Consider the following 19,295-nt stretch of genomic DNA (forward strand, 5'->3'; position numbering starts at 1 on the left):
TAATTTGCGCAATCTCTTATTCTTTTGAGGTCATATATCTGACAGTCACAATAAGAGGTGGGATATGGCTCATTGGCCGGGCAGACATGCTGCCATTTCTATTTAAAAAGAGTTTAAATGCACGAAGACTTGTGGTCTCGCAAGGTCGGACTCGTAAACATATGAATCTGTTTCTATTTACAGCAGAGTTGCAGACATTTCCACTTGCATATTATTTAGTTCCAAGGAAACCTCCTTTTATTTAGTTTATTAAAAAAACATTATCTCTCGGTAATTCATACAGCTTCAGATATCTCACACACAAGCAGTCTCCAAAGTGCTCCTCATCCATTAGACTTCTTGTTTTGAGAGTTAAAAGACCTCAGAGCTGGTGTATTATTTTACAAATTCGGGGTATAGTATGCCTCGGCTGGCTTGTTGCATATTTATTTTATCATTTTGTCTGGAAAACAGTTGCAGTCTATTGTTACCGAGCGTCATTAAGGGCCAAGTTAGCGACCAAACTGGCAGGTTTACTTTTTATTACCAAGGCACAACTCAGAATGGGAGAACGACCAAACAGAAATTTTGGATGAAGGCCTCTTGCCTCTTGTGCTGGCTTATCAGCAACAAAAGCATTGTGATATGACATCATCAACTATTCAACTAGTAAATCTTACAAAACTGAGTGTGAGCAAACATCATACTATCCCCCCCCCCCCAAAAAACACAAAAAAATTTTTAAAAAAATTATTTCAAGCCACGCTGCTACTGGATGCAACAGCACACTTGCCCCGCAACCAAGTTATACGTTTATCCCTTTTAAGAGACAAGAAAATCTCCCTCGCGTTAGGTTTATTGAACAGATTTAGAGCGGCAAAATACAGTGGTCGTTCAACACCCTGCATCACATCCAATTCCTTTATACAGTCAGCCATGCTATATCTAGCATTATACTGCTCTATCGCAGCTTCTCTCATTTTTGAAGCGGCTGCCATCTCCAGTATGGCTCCCGCAATGACATCGTCGATTCCTTTACGTCCTCTTTTGCGGTTACATGTTGCAATAGGTGTAGAAGGTAGGATGGCGTCAGGATCATCATCATCTTCATCATCCTCGGATCCCGAAGAGGACTCCTCTCGCTGCGTGCTCATAGGCTCTGGACAAGGCCTAGAAGTACCATCACCCTCAGATGCGGCTACGGATTCATGCCTGCCATTGGTTGCTGGCTCAGAAAATATTGTACATAGGTCTTTGTAGATTGAGCAGCCGCTACCTTTTATTGTCTCCGCATCAGGATGTTCCTGCCGGCATGGTCAGGAATTATTTTCCGAGAAAACAAGGAAGGAGAAATACAATTTAGTGGAGAAGAAAATATCTCGAAAAATAGCCACAAAAACCGCAAACCTAACAGTAGAAAATTCCTAATTAAACAGCCCGCAGTCATATTAAAGTTGATCAATCTCTCTGGATGTTAAATAAAGGATGCCTTGAAAAAACCATGTGCAGAGGACCAAAGGGAAGCCATATAAACAAATCCATCCTATAAATTAAACAGGGTCAAAGAGATAGTAAGATCGATTTTTCTCTGGGCCTACAGAAAAAGACGATAGCATGATATGAAGAATTTACACTGGATAATGAGATTGTAATCTTTAATACAATGAGTGACAAGTTATTGCAGGATTAAACAACCTGTTGATGAAATAGCAGAAAATATAATACCAGATGTGCATAATTTGTAATGCATGATAAAAAAAATTGACATGAAAAACTAATGAGAGAACAGATGATAAAGATGGATTGGTAAAAGTAGATATAGTAATGATTCAGTTGGGGAAGGAAGCCATACATCTTGAACAGGCAACAAAAGATATGTTCTGGTTAAAACAAAACCGCTGAAATCTTGCCACAAAAGATATCAGTCTAAAGGGACATTGGAATGATCACGTAATGGAATCATGACTTGAACAAACGACTAACATGTGATGACGATAAAACAAAAGAGAAAGACACATACCTTGATGTATTCAGCCCAAACTTCCTCCTCGGCAATAATAGATCCTGTGGCTTCATCCCAATTAAAATCACTTCGTTCGAGAATGGACTTTACAGTTGTATACTGCTTCCTCAATACTGAATAACGATTTTTGAGTTGTTCCTTATCCCATTTCAGACCTGTCTTGCTGTAAAATTCATCACAAATATATTTCCATGCCTTCTTGTTAAAAGAGTTGCTCTGTTTATTCCCTTTATGTACTTGGTCAACCATCAGGTCTACAAGTATCTTAGTGAGCGATGTGGTCCACCTAGCCCTTGACTGCTGTTCCTGCTGCTGAGGTGGTAGTCTTCTTGATCTTGTAACTCGACCTGCCATCTACCATTTAACAGACAAAAAATGCCTGTTAAAGAGAGAGTTGTATGCATATAAGAGTTACCGATAGCTTCTAGATGACCGCAAATGACTGATTCAATTACTATTGCAAGAGGCCAGAACAAATAACTGTAAATGTAAACGAGAACACTCTGACGGATTAAGCCAGGGAGCATGAAGCCTACTGTCTACAGAACACGCACAAAACAAAAGAAGAACCCGAGCGGGCCATATGTTTGCCACCCAATTTAGTCGTCGCATTAATTTAAAAAAAAAAATTTAAGAAAAAGAAAGAGATGCAGTTGCCTCCCCCGTTTCCGTTCGTTAGCGCCGAAAAGGGGCACATTCGAGAAACAGAACGGTGCGGCGGCCGAATCAATACTCTGGTTGACGGAAAGGAAAAGGGAATCCAGACTCCAGACAAACGCCTAAAACACAAATAAGCAATAACCACAGCCACGGAGAGGAGATTGGACAAAGGGAAAGAGTCATGAGCAAAACCAAGCAGCAATGAATTACATTAAAAAAAAAAATCAATTTACCGGAAGAGCTGCCTTGGTCATAAACCTCGACGGGCAAAACCGCCAAAGCCACTTACTTTATTGGGAATTTCATAATCGCCGGCCTTTTATGTCTGATGAAGGAAATTAGGTGACGCTCGACGGGCGGAAAAACTGGATAAAAAGGGTGCAAGGCTGGAAGGAAGGGTGCTGTTACATAGAATGATCGATTATTATCATTATGTTAATGTTTATTATTTTAAAATAGGAAAAATCATTCAACTATTTATGGCTGGTCGGAACTCGGAACTTGTTCCTCCGGCTCAAATTTTTCGTCACTCCATGCTCTCTCAGTATTTGGACCAAAGGAAAATAAAAATAATTGGCCAAAAAAAGGAGAACAAAAATTAATAAAATAATTAGATTTATTTATAAATATTTTTTGTATGACAGAAAAACTTTAATATGATTTTTATTTGATATACATATGAATATTTTTGGCCAAAAATAAACATATGAATTAAGTATAAAACACAGGTAAAAAAATTAAGTATAAAAAAGTATAATATAAAAAAAACCAAAATCTCCTTAAGAAAAAGGAAACCCGCCGTTCATCGCATGCTATAACCACTTATCATTTATCAATAAAATCAAATAAGGAAGCAAACTCAGAAAAAGAACATGAAGATGGCCATCACCAACAACATTTATCAAAATCGTTTGTGATTTATCCAAACCATGAATCGCAGAAATCAAATCCCAGAGCATACCAGAACCACTTATCAGCGCTCGCAACGAATGAAGGAGGAACGACTTCTCCAACAGCCAGCACCTCGTCCATTGACTGTCCGATTGAAGCAAAGGTCCTTACCGGTGGGAGTGTTTTTTTTTTTTTGGGCCAATGTTAGCGGGTGTTGTTTAAAGGATGGGCTGCACTTAGTTATTGACTTTACCTTAAGAATAATATCACAATCTAAACTTTTATTTTTTTATTTTATATAATTAAAATTGTTTTTTTCTTGTCCCCAAGTCACTTTATTGTCGATGGCGAACAGATTTTTCTTTTGGTTTTTGTACAAGGGCAGCATAGTTCTCTCGCGACAAAAATTAATGTGATGAAAATCTCTATAAACTTTATAAGAATAATGTCACTGCGTGATCTAATATGAAAATTACATATTTTAGAGATATTTTTGCGCGTCGTCGTCATTACATTTAATTGAAGTTTAATAAATATTTTTATTTGATTATGTAAAAAGCCCACCTCTATTTATATTAGATTTGTCCGCTGTATAAGTTAAATCTTAACCCCTCGTCTAGGAAACAAGGATGCGTGATTATGCGTCCGTCTGCCTCAGCGGTCACAGGTGCAGAAACTCTTTATTTCAGCTTAGAAGTATATTTAGAAATTTAAGTCTGTTTGGTTGAACTTTTATTTCATCTTACTTGTGGGCCAGAAGTGAGATTCAAGGCGCGATTTGAATAAGCTGAGCTGGGCCGAGCAACGTTTTGAGCTCATGCACCGTGCTTATGATTGGAGAAACAACCCTAAAATAATACTCCTCCGGTCCTTAATATAAGACCCATTTAACTAATTTGATTAGATTAAAGAAGTTAGGTAAGTTAGTTAATTATAAAAAATGTGACATGTTTTTCCTAAAACACCATAATCATCTTTCTTAATACCCCTCCCTCTTCTACACTTGATTATGATTGAGGGAGTGTCTATAAGGGTAATTTAGAGAAAATTGATAAATATGAGAAATGGGTCTTATATTTAGGACCAAAACTAACTCACCAATTGGGTCTTATATTAAGGACAGGAGGAGTAATTAGAGTATCAGATATTCTTCTCTCCCTCTTATACCTCTATTCTCTAATTCCAAAGCCGGTTTCGTTGTCCCCGCCACACTCACACTCGTTCACTCTTATCCTTTTCTATTTACAAAATCCTTTTTATAGTATTTCTAATTTTTAAAAATATATTTCGTTCTTTAAATTTCTCTTTTTCCTATTATAATAATTTAAGTTCATTACATTATGTAAATTTATTTTTTAATCATTTTTATTTAATAAAAATATACTTTCTTTGATAATCTTATAAACTAAACTTAATTTAATTCATAGTATTATATAAATTATTTTTATTATCTAATAAAAATATATATTTTAATAATTTTACAAACTAAACTTACTTTTATTTAATCATAATTCAAACAACCGTTCACCCAATTTAATTTTTACAAACTAATTTTTATAAATCTAATCCAAACACAATTTACATCACCCAATTTAATTCTTATCTAATTTTATTTTTTTAAAGTTAAATTAATAATAAATTACTTTTTCTATCAATAATCAAATAGGCCCTATATATGCTTATGACAATCTGAATTGACATTGAGTAGTTTACAAAATATGATATAAATATGTAAAAAAAGTTTTAACTCGATTTGTATGAAATATGTTTATAAAGAATTTTTATCGCTGTCCGATAATTTTTGTTGCCTCCTGGTGCTTCTACTTCGTGTTGTTCTTTACTGCAGCTTTAGTAGTAGCAGTATTATATTGTATTATATTATTATTTTAATCACACTGGTATTTATTCTTTTCATGCAGTATTTTGTCGTTATCAAGAAGGTTTGCCCACCCTGTGATAGAAAATCAATTAAACAAAAGTTAAAAATAAAAGGGGGAAAAAAGGAAGCTAAGCGAATCCGTGAGTAGGGTGAGGACAAGGTCCTATCATTGAGGGGAGCCGAATTGGCTTGCGACGAAGTCGTCATATAAAATTGTCAAAAAAAGGAAATTTTACAAGTTTAGAGAATCATAAATAAAATAACAATAGTAACACCACCTGAGGGGGGGATTGTTGGTGAAGATTGGTTCGCTCAACGAACGCTTCAACGGCAAAATTTCCCGGCCAAAGGGGTTTGTTTCTTTCTCTTTCATCTGCATCTGCTTACCGCAATGAATAATTCTGTCTTTCTCCATAAGCATTAGGGTTTCCCAATTTCTTGAAAATTTTCTTTCTTTTCGTTGCAAGTTCCTATCTTATCGTTATTCTTCACTCTGGGCATTTCGCAGCTAGGGTTCGAAAACATTTGGGCATTCTTTTGTTTTTCTTTTCCTTTATTTATGGAAGGTTGTACTTTTTCTGCATTTGCGTTTTGCTCCATACAGATCTGCAATTGAAGTAGAAGCATCAGAAGGAGAAATCAGAGGGGCGTGTGATCGTGTCCTCAGGCGAAGATCTGAGGCTTTCAATATTCAACAAAGATGAGCGCTTCTAGGTTCATAAAGTGCGTCACTGTTGGGGATGGAGCTGTGGGCAAGACATGTTTGCTAATATCCTATACCAGCAATACCTTTCCCACTGTGAGCTCTTGTTATTTTTTCCTTTTTTTGAGCCTGATACTAAAATTTTGGTTTTTGAGGCATTACAACGAGAATGTTAAATTATACGAAATGGGAAGAAACTCGAGCGGTGAAGAAAAGTGTTCTTTCTTTCAAGGACGGTAGTTCGGGATTGGCAACTTGGATTAAATGGTTTGTGGGGTTGCTCCTGTTGTTTTGGAAAGTTAGTTTGGCAGTAATAATGAAACCATGAACCAACGCCTCCCCCCCCCCCCCCCCAAAAAAAACAAAAACAAAAACAAAACAAGCCAAAGAAGCTTGGGGTGGTGATGCGAAGTATGTTTATTCTGCGACTTACCATTGGCTTCTTAAACCCAACATGATTAGCACTTTGAATTTATTTAATAAATTAATTGATGGTTATTAAACCCTGTTTTGACCTGCATTTAGGGTCGTAATCATGATGTTTGATTATGCCTTTACGCATGTATAAAGAACACTACATAAAGGAGTTGCGTTTGTGTCAGAGTTAGTGTCACGTCCTGTATTTGTATCAATGTCCGTGCATCTTAGGTTTTAACAAATTATCCGTGCTGTTTGTATTAGAAAGGAATGAGAATACAGGAAATGGTGGTTTGATTACCTATTTAAAGTAGAAGCATATTTTGATGACACTAACGGATAAACTGCAAATTAAGTGTTGATCTCATATTTGTATGCTAACTGGAAAAAGGAGACCATTGTCGTTTTACTTTTTTCACATGTGCTTACAAACAGGATTATGTGCCAACTGTCTTCGACAATTTCAGTGCAAATGTGGTTGTCAATGGAAGCACTGTTAATTTGGGCTTGTGGGACACTGCTGGTAATGCTGCATGGTTATTCTTTTATTGCTTCAATTTTACATTGCTTCTTCTCTCTGGCTTTTTATTCTATTATTTTGTGGAACAGGACAAGAAGATTATAACAGATTAAGACCTTTGAGTTACCGTGGTGCTGATGTTTTCATACTGGCTTTCTCTCTCATAAGCAAAGCCAGTTACGAAAATGTTTCCAAAAAGGTACTATGCTCCTCGATATTTGGGAGTTGAAGCATCATCCGCTTTTTTCTTTTTCTTTTGTTTTTTTTTAAATCATTTGAACTCTTGTGCTTATCTCCTGGAACTTGAATGTCACTGGTTTCACTATGATCCGCAATGAACAATATACTGCATTCTGTCTTTTTATTAAAATTATCTACATTGTTAATCCGTTGGTTTCGTTTCCAGTGGATTCCAGAGTTGAAGCACTATGCACCCGGTGTCCCCATAGTTCTGGTCGGCACAAAGCTTGGTGAGTTTATATGAATAGCATGACTTTTTAGTTGCTTCCTTGCAGCTTATAAATTATTAATTTTAGCGGCTCTTTCTGTTGTAACTAAGTTATATGACGTCAAATTCCATTAGGTTTGGTTATTATGGTTGCATGCAATTTCTTATTTTGGATTAGGTAGCTTCTTGATTAATGTCTTGGAACTGTCCAATATCAACAACACGGATGATTTTTTATTTTTCTGTGATCATTTTTTCCTCAGTGATGAACTGCTGTTTTTGGTGCTTCTTTTAATGCCTTTCTATTGGGTTTTTTTCCCCTTCCCATTTATTCCTGAAATAGTGGATTTTGCAAATTTTTTGGATTTTGGTCCCTTCTCAGCATCAGCATTAAATAATTAGACAATGTTAATCTTCAGACATGTCAGTATGATATGTATTTTCCTTTTAATTTTTTTTTTTCTGTGAATAACTAGATTGAACACACTGGGGAGTCTAGCGCAATGTTGTAGCATTTTAGTATCGGGAGTATTTATTAAATGCAAAATGCTTAGAAGATTGGTAGTGTTTGAGTTGTGGTGGAGTGGATGAATTATCCATTTCACTGAAAATGCTTGTCAGTGTTGGGCTTATGTTAATGTTTCTGTATTTCTTCTTCATTCGTCATTCTTACACTTTGCTTTGTATTATGGGGGAAAAAATGAAAACATAGAGTTGTGTACTCCGGAAAAATTATGCGGATGATTTGGACCAGAGATAGAATTATATTGGACAGTGTTATGTAAAGAGGTTTTACTATCTATTTAGTTCAGTTGTGTTCTTAAAATTTCTTCTTGTGACAGACCTTCGGGATGATAAGCAGTTCTTCATAGACCATCCAGGTGCTGTACCAATTACCACGGCTCAGGTACATAAGATCAATTTTGCTTGTTGATATTATATTATTTACATTTAGGACATCTTTGGAAGCCCTTTAATCGAAAGGAGAAAAAGAAAAATTGACATTGTAATTTCATCCAAGGGAGAAGAGCTTAGGAAGCTGATCAATGCACCTGCTTACATTGAATGCAGTTCGAAAACCCAGCAGGTATTAGTTGAGTCTATTATTGACTTTCATCTGACGTGAGTAAATTTGAAGTGCTTGGATTTGAAGTTTTCATCTGGAATTTACTGCAGAATGTGAAGGCAGTGTTCGATCAAGCCATAAGAGTTGTTCTTCAACCGCCAAAGCAGAAGAAAAAGAAAAATAAAGCAAAGGCCTGTTCCATATTATGATTTACTAGGTGTAAACATTGGACAGCCCTCTCTGTTCCGCCTGTTTCTCTGCCCCTGTTGCTTTTTAATCATTCATTTGCAGCTGAAGAAGTGGGAATCTATATGGGTGTTGGTCTGACGGTACTCTAGATCTCCTTGAAGCATGAGGTGGTTTTGATTCTTTGCTTTCTAGGAATTGTTGTGAACTCTAATTGTCAAATTTGCATTTCATGGTTCCCCGCTTTTTTTCTTAACTTACTGTTTCGATTTATGTATTAATAGACTGGGATATCCCAGTTAGGAGAACAGCCTTGTTTGCTTGAAGATATATACATCTAAATTAATTAATTTGTATTCTGGTGTTAGGCTTCGTCTCTGTACAGAGGTTTCTAGTACTAAGGTGCGATCTTCTTCTTGTTGAAGCAGCGTGGAATTTTCCCTTGTATTTTCCTCAGTCACTTAAATTTGTTCACGAACATGAATGGTGTTGACCGACACCAAGAAGAAATGGGAACAGAAAGCTACTGGATTTAAGATAAATGATTCTGTCACAAATTTCAGATAATTGTAAGTTGTAAGATGTGAATATAAAAATGTGTGTGATGCCAAATATATATATATATATATATATATATATATGTTGGTGATAAAACTCTTTTATATTTTGGATGTTTTGAGAAGTACATAATTATAGTTAAAATTAGGAAAAAATATGGAAAAAATATTTTAAAATCTCAAGTTGGGAATGATTATAAGAATGTGTTATTATTTGGTTTTCAAATGTTATAAATTGTTATTAAAATGTAGTGAACAAAATTGATTTGGAATTCTGAAATTCAAATATTTTTTTTAGATTCTCCCTAAAATTAAAATTAATTTGAATAATAATTATTTGAAATTGAATTATATGATTTTGAACCCTGAACAAAAAAGTGTTGGCAAAAAACAAAAACAAAAGAACCTCAAAAAAAGTGCATGACAAAATAGAAGTGAAAATGTGCTCACCTAATAAAATAACGAATATTAACTCATAAATATGGATTGATTCAGTGAAAAGCAAGCGTAATTAGGGCTTGTCTGGCAAGAATTCAAGAAAAATTACTTGATTCAAAATCTTTTACATTAAACATAAAACGGTAAAATACGCACAAAATCCACCACGTTAAATGAAATTAAAGATAACGTTATTTGTTTTTAAAAGAATAAATTTTTCATTGCACTTTTGAAATGATGTTTAAAATAATATTAAGACTCATTTAAGGGAAATAAAATATATTCTCTGCTAATATATATTTATAGAGTTCTCGTTTTGGGTTGATAAAAATACAGATACTTCAAAAAAAAAAAACAAGTCGAATATCCCTAAAAAATTTAAAAGGCATTAAATCTAAGCAAATTTTGTTTCAAAAATATCGGGAAAACTTTTTGCTTTTAATTTATATAAATGGCAATAGTTATGCTATTATAAACCATTTGGTGGCCGGATAATAATATGAATGAATCATAGGGAAACTATGAATTACGCTGAAATGAGCAGAGGTTCAATCATGCAAGAGGGGCGGCATGAAGATTTTACGATTCAGCCTTTTTACATGAATTGCTGCCACATAATTCTCTTTATCTTCCATTAATTAATGAGCAGGCCTTAGCTGCAGATGAGCACATATACTTGTCAAACATTGGATTTCGTTAGAGAGCACAATCTTATGACTGCAAATAACATTACTAATGGATGCAAATTTACGTTTATTTCTAAAGTACAGTGCGTCTCAGATAACCCAGTCAAATTAAGCTTTGCCCGCCTATAAAATACTCAAAAAGATCCAAATAAACAGAAGTTCATTTTCGTGTTGTCAACATGGATCCTTTATTTCAGAAGCTTCTTTCTCAAATACATTTAACCATGCTTTGGTTCTCCGCCATAGCTATCATCTTTGAACACAGTGGCTCTGTTGTAAGCCTGCCAAACAATGAAACCATACCAGCAGTCTTTGCTTTTGGAGACTCCATAGTGGATCCAGGAAACAACAATTATATTAACACTCTCGTCAAGTGCAATTTCCCACCATACGGTAGAGATTTCGCTGAGGGAAATCGTCCAACTGGGAGGTTTAGCAATGGTTTGGTCCCCTCAGACATCATAGGTGGTGTCCCATTTATGCTTTTCTATTTTTGGTACTAGTGCAGAAAATAATTGATATTTTCTCCCTCATTTTTCTCACATTCTTCTTCTTCTGCTCTCTCTCAGCTGGTAAATTTGGTGTCAAGAAGCTTTTGCCAGCTTATCTGGATCCAAGCCTGCATTTCCAAGACCTCCTCACCGGCGTAAGCTTCGCCTCCGGTGGTGCTGGATATGACCCTATCACTTCTGAATTAATGGTATATAACTAACCCTGCATAACGTTTTTCAGCAGGTTGTGTTTGTTATTGAGTTCTCATTTTTTTGTGATGCTAAGAAGGAAGAAATATATTCAAAGTTATCGTTTTTTTCTGCAAACATTGAATGCAAGCATCTGAGGAACTTGTGTTGCATAGTTTTGTTAACTCTGTTTGTTGTGAAAGTCTGTAATACCTTTATCAGATCAGCTGAACATGTTCAAGGAGTACATAAAGAAGATAAAGGATGAAGTTGGAGAAAGCAGAACGGCGATTATAATATCAAAGAGCGTATACGTAGTCTGCATAGGAAGTGATGACATTGCCAATACTTATGTTCAAACACCAATTAGGCGAATCCAGTATGACATTCCATCTTATACAGACTTAATGGCTTCACAAGCTTCACACTTCTTGCAGGTGTGTGCTTTATGGAACCATCTTTCCCTACCAAGGATTTTTGAACTTCAAATTTTGTGTTATATATTCTAAAAGGGGAAAAAAAAAATTAAAACCTGAGTGGAACACAGGAGCTTTATGGAATGGGTGCTAGAAGAATTGGAGTATTTGGTGTAACAGCAATAGGGTGTATGCCGTCACAGAGAACAATAGAAGGAGGCATCCTTAGAGAATGCTCATACAATGCCAACCTAGCAGCACTTCTCTTCAACTCCAAGCTCACTTCTGAAATGGATGCCCTTAACAAGAGGTTTCCAGAGTCAAGGCTTGTCTATCTTGATGTTTATAATCCTTTGCTTACACTTCTTCAAAACCCATTTACATATGGTAATCTTCGTGCTCTTACCCTACCACTAAAAGGCGAGAGTTGCAGATTGTAAGCGACTTGATCCGCTGATTGCTTTTCTTATGTGTGGCGTTTCAGGTTTTAAAGTGACAAACAAAGGGTGCTGTGGAACAGGAAATATAGAGGTCGGCATCTTGTGCAATCCTTACAGCATAAATACGTGCACAAACTCCTCAGACTACGTATTCTGGGACAGTTACCATCCTACAGAGAAGGCCTATCATGCCCTTAGTTCTCTGGTGCTTGATGATAAAATTAAGGACTTCTTTTAGAAAATTTTTCCAATCTTAATTGAAACAGCTACTTCGTTGGGGGGTTTTATTTTCTAGCAGTATAGTCATTCGGGTTCCCTTACCCAATAATTTCATAGCGACTGACCAAATATCTCCTGAGGCATTAATGTATCTTGACTGGTGTTGGGCATGGCCACATGATGCAACCCCTTGAACAGAGTTTTATAGAGAAATACTATCCTATAAAAGTTCAAATTTCAACTTTTTTTCTCATTTGCATTTCTGAAAGGTAGTGCAATACCGTGAATAAGCAATAGAAACGTAACCGATTTATTTTCGGCGGGAGAAAATAGTATGATACTCGGAAAACATGCATGTGTACGGGAACACAAAAACAGAGCATTTCATACCACAGTGAAAGAGCAACTAAGTGTCGATACAGAAACAACAAGCAATTGTTTGACGTACACAGGTATTGGTAATATAAAAAGTAACCCCGGCTATTTTATAACTCTCATCATTTTAGACATTTGAAATATACACGCCGACTAAAATGCCCCAAAAGAAACTGGAGACAAAGCACTATACACAAGTATTGAATTCTTGTTATTCTTCCTGCTACTGCTCGTAGAAACTAGAGACAGAAACTATACAGCAGAAAAACATGAGGCGATGAAAAAGATGTATATGTATATGGCATGATTATATCAGCGAAGCTTGTTCTGAGCAACAGCCTGACATAATTCATCCTCGTAGAATAAAACTCGATTAGAAGCCAAGCTTTTCGATAGGGGCTTTGGTAAAACTGATGGCATCATACATCGAGAAGGGAATGCTGATTCCTTGAAAAGGACAACTGCGACTTGCCGCATCTCGGAAAGTTTTAGGCGAGAAGGCGGTCGTGGCCCATGCCTAGGTGCTTTGGGTGCGTGCGGACTTGAAATTTTCATACTCTTCCCATCGCCCTTGCTACATGTTAAGTCCACAAATCAGAAACACGTGCACAAGAATGAAAGAAACTTTAAGCGTTAAATACCTACCAGAGAAAAGGCCAATGATCAGAGAGACAGGGGGTCGTTGTACATAACATTTCCTGGCGAGAGCGATCTGGGGTCGTATAATTGAAGTGGAATTGCCTTGCTATCAAAACCTTGTATAACACAGAACATGTGATGACCAAAGATTGCAAATAAACGAACCACTTGTGGAGAGCAACCACTTAAAGCAAGAATACCAAACAGTAGAAAGACAGACTTACTGCTTTTCTAATCCTTTGAGAAACATGGAAGACTGCCTTCAGTTGGTCATGGTGCAAATGGCACAATATTTTGACCTCAAATTTGTGAAGGAAAAGGAAGTCAGCACTACAGATGAAGACGAAAAGAGTTGAAAATGGCGAGCATACACGGCTGACTGCAGCAGTCTAATTGGACGAGTAAAGAGCCAAACGGAAAGGAAAAAACGAGATTCACAGCATTAAGTATATAGTTTTGTATGCAGGGGCATGTTTGTCCGTAACACATTGTAATTCAAACTTCTTCTCCCTCTTATTTCTTGGTGAGGGACAAAAAAGTCTGAATGCGCGTGTTCATGCATTTTTTTCATGAAGATAGTGCATCTTTAGCCTGTTAATTAATACCTTAGGCCCCGTCCATATTAACAAATGTCGTCATTTAGATGATAACACAATCCAGTAAACTCATACAACGATGGCAAACATAAAGTCTATGTTCTTCAAAACACTATAAAGAGAGATAAGCAATAAGAAATGAAGCAGTCCATCACAAACAACGATAATATGAAAGACCCCCCCCCCCAATCTTTAAGAAAGGGGGCTGAAGATAAGAGCACATTGCTTCATAGGGCTCCTTAAAAACGGAGACAGGGGATGAATAAATATAACGTACTTTTAAATCCAAAAGACAGTCAAACATGATTCCATTTGTAATATAAGAGAATGAAGAATACACAAGGCAGTCATACAGGACACAACACGATGTGAAATCATAATTTTGAAGATAATAGATCTACCGATCCAGAACTTCAAAGAAAGAAAACGTGCACTAATCATACCAATAAATCCATGGGAAGCGACTCAAGCCTTGAATCTGATTGACAATTTTCAATTCGTGGAGTCTTTGGTGTAGCAGACAAATAATTTTGTTTGGCCAAATTCACTGGCGATAACATCAAAGGGCTTTTATCATGTACTTTGTTTTCAGGTGCTACACTATTCTCTGTTTTCCTCGAATGCAAGATCGCCACTCTTTTCTTTCTAAAATTCCTGTAAGACTTGACAGTGGACGACTTATCGGATCGAAGCTGAGCAAGAGCACCTGGTTTCAGATACTTGCTACTTGAGTTGTGAAATGGTCTTGTTTGTTTAGTTCTCTTGCCACTCTTCTCTTGCGGAGACACCTTTCCCATGCTTTTCGCTTTGTGTGCCTCGATTGATGTTGCCTCAGCAGTAAGACCTTGCTCTACTTAATTTACCATCAACCTATCCTGAAACACAACCACAATAAATTCCTTCAAATACGTCGAAAAAATGGGCTAGGGAAACTCCAGAAGAAACTTGAAGCACCTTGCCAAACCATCATCATTTCAGTAAACCCTGAAGGTCAGGCTCAAATATCAAAAAGAATAAACGAAATTTGCGTGAATAGATATTAGAGATTTCCACGAACCTATCTAATAAACTCGAAAGAAAGCGGCAAGTAGAAACCACGAAGAATCCTAATAGAGACTAAATAACGAAGGTAGAAGCCAGATCAGACTATCGGCGAACTTCATGGGACGAGTGATTAATTTAAATATTCAAACACAAAATCAGCCAGGGAGTGAAAAAGCTAGGAGGGACTTACCTCGGAGAGTAGGTCGCACTGCGCAGAAATTCTGGAGAGAGAAAATCGGAATTTGAGTTAGACAGCGACAGGGCAAACATGAAGGTTGGGGGGAAGAGAGAGGGAGAGAGGAGGGGAGAGACAATGAGGGAGGTAGGGTTCGCTTTGCTCCTTTTTTTGAATTTGCTTCGAGTGCCCGCCAAATTTTCCAAGAACTGTAGGTCTCTCGCAAACAAATGTCATTGGATTCCTGATTTTTGCCGACCGCGGGAATTTCGATAAGTTGGACTGGATGGACAGGAAGAACTGCATTAATTTTGACTTTTATTGTTAAATTGATAGATTGATTTTCAAAATTAGAGTACTTGTAAGCATAAAAGGGAATGGCCAAAAGAAAATTATAAGAGGGAAATTGAGAGGTTGGTGATTTGAATTGAAAGGGAAGCACAAAAATAGATCTATTATCAATTTTTTTAATCTCTGGCCAAAAAATAATTTACTGATCATATTATATTAAAATATATTCGCTCTGTTATGGGGCATAGGAAAAAAGAAAGAAAGAAATTGGAGATCAGGGAAGTTTTAGGAAAATAAAAGTTTTTTTTTTTTGGCCAACAGAAGATAAATGGATTTGACAAGGGGCACGAGGGAGCGAATGAATGCGCGGAAGTAGGAATTGGGCCTTTATGGAATCAGCCTTTACCCGTGAGTCATCGCTCTTGACCACATCTATTGCATGCCTGCGGATGGAGCAATACCATGCAAACCGAAAAGTACTCCCTCCCATTAATTATATTTATATTTTCGAAAAAAATTGTTTCAATTTTAAAGTAACTTTTAATGTTATTTTTAGTCGTTTGGGTAGAATTGTATTTACCACCAGAGGTGAGAAGTGAGATTGATCCTGCTAAGCAACCAAGGCTTTGGTTTCGAAGCAACTTTAACCGTGATAAAAATAATATGTTTATAGATAATTTTCACTGTTTTTCTTAATCTTTGACAAGCAGTTTGTACAGCATGTAGAAATGACTGGATTACTAATATAACTATACTGTCTTTGTGCATGAAATGCACGTGTCTGATGTCTTTTTTAATGGATTAAGGGTGGGTGCATGTATAAGACAGTTATCTAGTCTTTAAAGCACCTGAATACTCAAAAAAAACCTGCCGAATTATACCATCGTACAGGAAGGATTAAAATAATAATTGGTCTGATAAAAAGTTAGTCCAAAACTCACAAGATCATTAATTTGAATCATACTGCCAATGTGAAAATTTTGTCAGCAAGTAACTTGTAAGTGCATATCTCTGTAAAAGTCACTGAACCTGAAAACATAACTCATCTAAATTATTTGTGTTAAAAAATAAAGTTATACATTAGGGAGTTTGTAAATAACAGGTGATTCCTAAACACAAGGCGACTGAATTCCTAACAGGTGACAGAGAATATACGTGGAGGAGGTTATCAGACACCTGTGTATGGATTTCCCCCCCCCCCCCCGCCATTACCTGTGTGTGGATTGTTAACGCATTATATATGTAGTAGTACATTTTATTTTATTCTTATTCGGACCTTACATGGTACTGGCAGTAAAGCGTCCCATTATGCACAATGGAGTAACTAATCTACTAAATCGCACTGCTCCCATCCCAATTTGTCTGCTGTGAAAAAAAAGCCATGGCTACATAATGGCGCCAAAGGGCAAAAGGGAAGCGGAAAGAGCCCGCCTTGTCGGGGGTTCACGTGCATAGGCGCTTAGCATGGTTATGTTTTATATGGAAACTAGAAATAATTAAATCATCAAATGAATAAAATTTCACCCATCTCATCTGCTTGCAAATTTGGAAATATGTATTGTCGATCAGACTAATATTGAAATGCAAGAGAAAACATGCTACAAAAATATCATAGAAATGAGAAGGAAAGCGAAGAGAGGAGACACAGGTGCGGCTTGTGTATGAGTGCAGAGTGCAGCATTAGCTGAAATGGATGCAGTCCCAACCGACTAATTAACAGGAAGACAGGAGGTTTGGGAGTTGGACGGGATAGCGACAATCTGATGAGCAGGGGAGAAAATGAAAGCCACGTACACGGAAGGGGAGTGTGGGACTGTTGGTGCCATGTGCCCTCACTCGCCTCTATTGCCGTCGTACCTTGGTAGGCCCCACGGCAGCTGTCATCTCCACCACGAATTGAATTCCCGACGTCGCCCCCCATTCCCCATTTAAATTGCGCCCTTGCCATTCTTCCAGGCTCACGTTTTTACAGCTGCTCTATTTATGATTATTTGAAGGCTCTTATATAAGGTGAAACAAAATTTTCCTTGTATATTTATCTTATATTTATTAAACTATAATTAAAAATTTATTTTTAAAGCCTTCAATTGTTATTTCAAACAAGTCCTTAATACTTAAGTCAATGTAGAAAAATTCATATAGAATAGGGTTGTGTTGAATAAATAGCACATAATAAAGATGAATGACCCATAAATTCAATTATTTGTGTTTTGAATTAAGATGCAATGCCATCATATCTTATGGGGCGAAATTTTTATGTCATGAGATAGTTTGGATTGGGAGTTATCACGGAGAAAGCACGGGATTGGGGAGGAGCCAAGGCTACAGCTGAGTTTTTGAATTAGAGCCGGACAATAGGTTACTTTGGGTGTTTAGTTAACCAAAAAAGCAAAAAAAAAAATGTTTTCAAACAAAACTCCTCACACAAAAATATTTTTTATATCGTAAAATTATTTTTAAAATTATTATTTATTATCTACCCAAATACCTTTTAAAATCAAGATAAACTTGTTGTGGATTGTAAAACCACTCTTGTGGCTTATTTAGATCCAAGATCAATAAAGCTGTTGTAAGCATATTTATGCAAGGTGGGCAAAATTTACCCTACATATTTACCTTTTATTTCATAAGTTATGATCAAAAAGTTGCTTATAAATCATCTCAAACAAGCCTTTGGTGGGTAAGATTTTTCCAACCTAGCTCGTAATATAGTGGGCTGGCACCAATTTATTCATTTTAAAATTTTCAATTTTTAAAAGCCATCAAATTATATTATAAACCATGCAACCCATCTTGCACGACTGATTCAACCATATAAAAATGATAAATTAATACAAAACCAAATATCAGCAGACATCAAGCGCGGACTGATATATTTGGTCGCACACCCAATATTCTAATAACCTTGACTCAATAAGCTAATTAGGCAAATCAAAGAAATTAACAAAAAGAAACGGAGGCCCAACAAGATAGCCCGCCCCATTTTTCTGACAAGCTAGGCAGGGCTACTCATCTTTTTTTTTTTTTTACTCTAAAGTATAGGTATTTTTCTATTGAAAGTAATCATATTCGAGACACTATCAGGTATTAAATGTGAATACTTCTCTTAACGGGAATTTGAATCTTGATTCGTTATGTTATAAGATACTAGCTTCTTCTACTGTATCTAATTCCTGTTGGTAGGGTTAGCTACTCATCTTAAATTGCCTTAAACAGGTCAGGAAACTTTCAACCCAACATTTCATTTTTTGTGGACTACACGGGTCGCCCCTATACTGACGTCCGGGCTGCGGAAAGGGGGGTGGATGTAATTATATATTGCTAGAAGCCTTCCATGCATCAGGCCATAGGGTCACTGAATCCGAGTTCTCATGTATTTAACCAGACGTATGCTAAAAAGGTGGCGTATTAAAAGCCAAGTCCACCTCCATTGTACTGTTCTCTTTTACGTGTAAGAACTGTTTTCTTGATTTTTACTTAAAATCGTTGCACACAAGACAATCCGCTAGATGACAAACTCAACTTCGGTGCCCACAAGACGCTCGTATTTTTGGATATGTGCCAAAATTTTAACTCATTAAGGAATCAATCCAAGTTCCAAGGATAACATTGGAAAGAAAATGAATAAAAATAAAAACATGCACACGCCGCCTCAAGCAATACCACCGGCACCTGCGAAAGCGCTGAATAATGGGCGTCTTCCCAAGGAAAGACGCTGTTCAATGTTCATGCACATTGCTGCCACAGTTGACAACAGTACCGAAAATCTAGTATCTCGCTCCAACGGACACATGATGCGACGCCGTCAAAAAGCACCGAGTTGGTCAGAGGTTCGCAGTAGCCGCAGCAAGAGTAAGAGTGGCAGTCTCGTAATTAGAAGAGCAACGTAGTGGCACGGATGACCTTGGAGTTGCCCACCGCGATGGCTCTTGATCGTGTCTCGTGGAGGTGTGCCTGCGTGGGAAGC

At 36.8% G+C, this 19,295-nt stretch overlaps 4 protein-coding genes across 4 annotated transcripts; 2 read left to right on the plus strand and 2 right to left on the minus strand.

Moving 5' to 3' along the window:
* Positions 1 to 700: 700 nt before the first annotated feature.
* LOC114732219 (L10-interacting MYB domain-containing protein-like) lies at positions 701 to 3,030 on the minus strand. The gene is made up of 3 exons (XM_028919514.1): positions 2,896 to 3,030; positions 2,000 to 2,356; positions 701 to 1,283 (listed from the first exon to the last, which is right to left on the minus strand). The coding sequence occupies exons 1-3, from the start codon at positions 2,914 to 2,916 to the stop codon at positions 735 to 737; spliced, it is 927 nt and encodes a 308-aa protein (XP_028775347.1). The 5' UTR covers positions 2,917 to 3,030; the 3' UTR covers positions 701 to 734.
* A 2,685-nt stretch (positions 3,031 to 5,715) lies between these two features.
* On the plus strand, positions 5,716 to 9,144 carry LOC114732221 (rac-like GTP-binding protein RHO1). The gene is made up of 8 exons (XM_028919517.1): positions 5,716 to 5,784; positions 6,037 to 6,231; positions 6,988 to 7,075; positions 7,162 to 7,271; positions 7,479 to 7,542; positions 8,363 to 8,427; positions 8,542 to 8,607; positions 8,697 to 9,144. Exons 2-8 carry the CDS (start codon positions 6,133 to 6,135, stop codon positions 8,793 to 8,795), a joined length of 591 nt encoding a protein of 196 aa, XP_028775350.1. The 5' UTR covers positions 5,716 to 5,784; positions 6,037 to 6,132; the 3' UTR covers positions 8,796 to 9,144.
* Positions 9,145 to 10,632: 1,488 nt separating this feature from the next.
* Positions 10,633 to 12,227, plus strand: LOC114732218 (GDSL esterase/lipase EXL3-like). The gene is made up of 5 exons (XM_028919513.1): positions 10,633 to 10,918; positions 11,023 to 11,153; positions 11,337 to 11,570; positions 11,681 to 11,936; positions 12,034 to 12,227. Exons 1-5 carry the CDS (start codon positions 10,633 to 10,635, stop codon positions 12,225 to 12,227), a joined length of 1,101 nt encoding a protein of 366 aa, XP_028775346.1.
* A 454-nt stretch (positions 12,228 to 12,681) lies between these two features.
* LOC114732220 (F-box protein At4g35930-like) lies at positions 12,682 to 14,680 on the minus strand. The gene is made up of 4 exons (XM_028919515.1): positions 14,262 to 14,680; positions 13,447 to 13,521; positions 13,229 to 13,338; positions 12,682 to 13,157 (listed from the first exon to the last, which is right to left on the minus strand). The coding sequence occupies exons 1-4, from the start codon at positions 14,613 to 14,615 to the stop codon at positions 12,896 to 12,898; spliced, it is 801 nt and encodes a 266-aa protein (XP_028775348.1). The 5' UTR covers positions 14,616 to 14,680; the 3' UTR covers positions 12,682 to 12,895.
* Between the last annotated feature and the right edge of the window lie 4,615 nt (positions 14,681 to 19,295).

This window comes from Neltuma alba, unplaced genomic scaffold (genome assembly GCF_004799145.2).
Source record: "Neltuma alba isolate B1F8T4 unplaced genomic scaffold, ASM479914v2 tig00012893_pilon, whole genome shotgun sequence".
In the NCBI taxonomy this organism is placed as follows: domain Eukaryota; kingdom Viridiplantae; phylum Streptophyta; class Magnoliopsida; order Fabales; family Fabaceae; genus Neltuma; species Neltuma alba.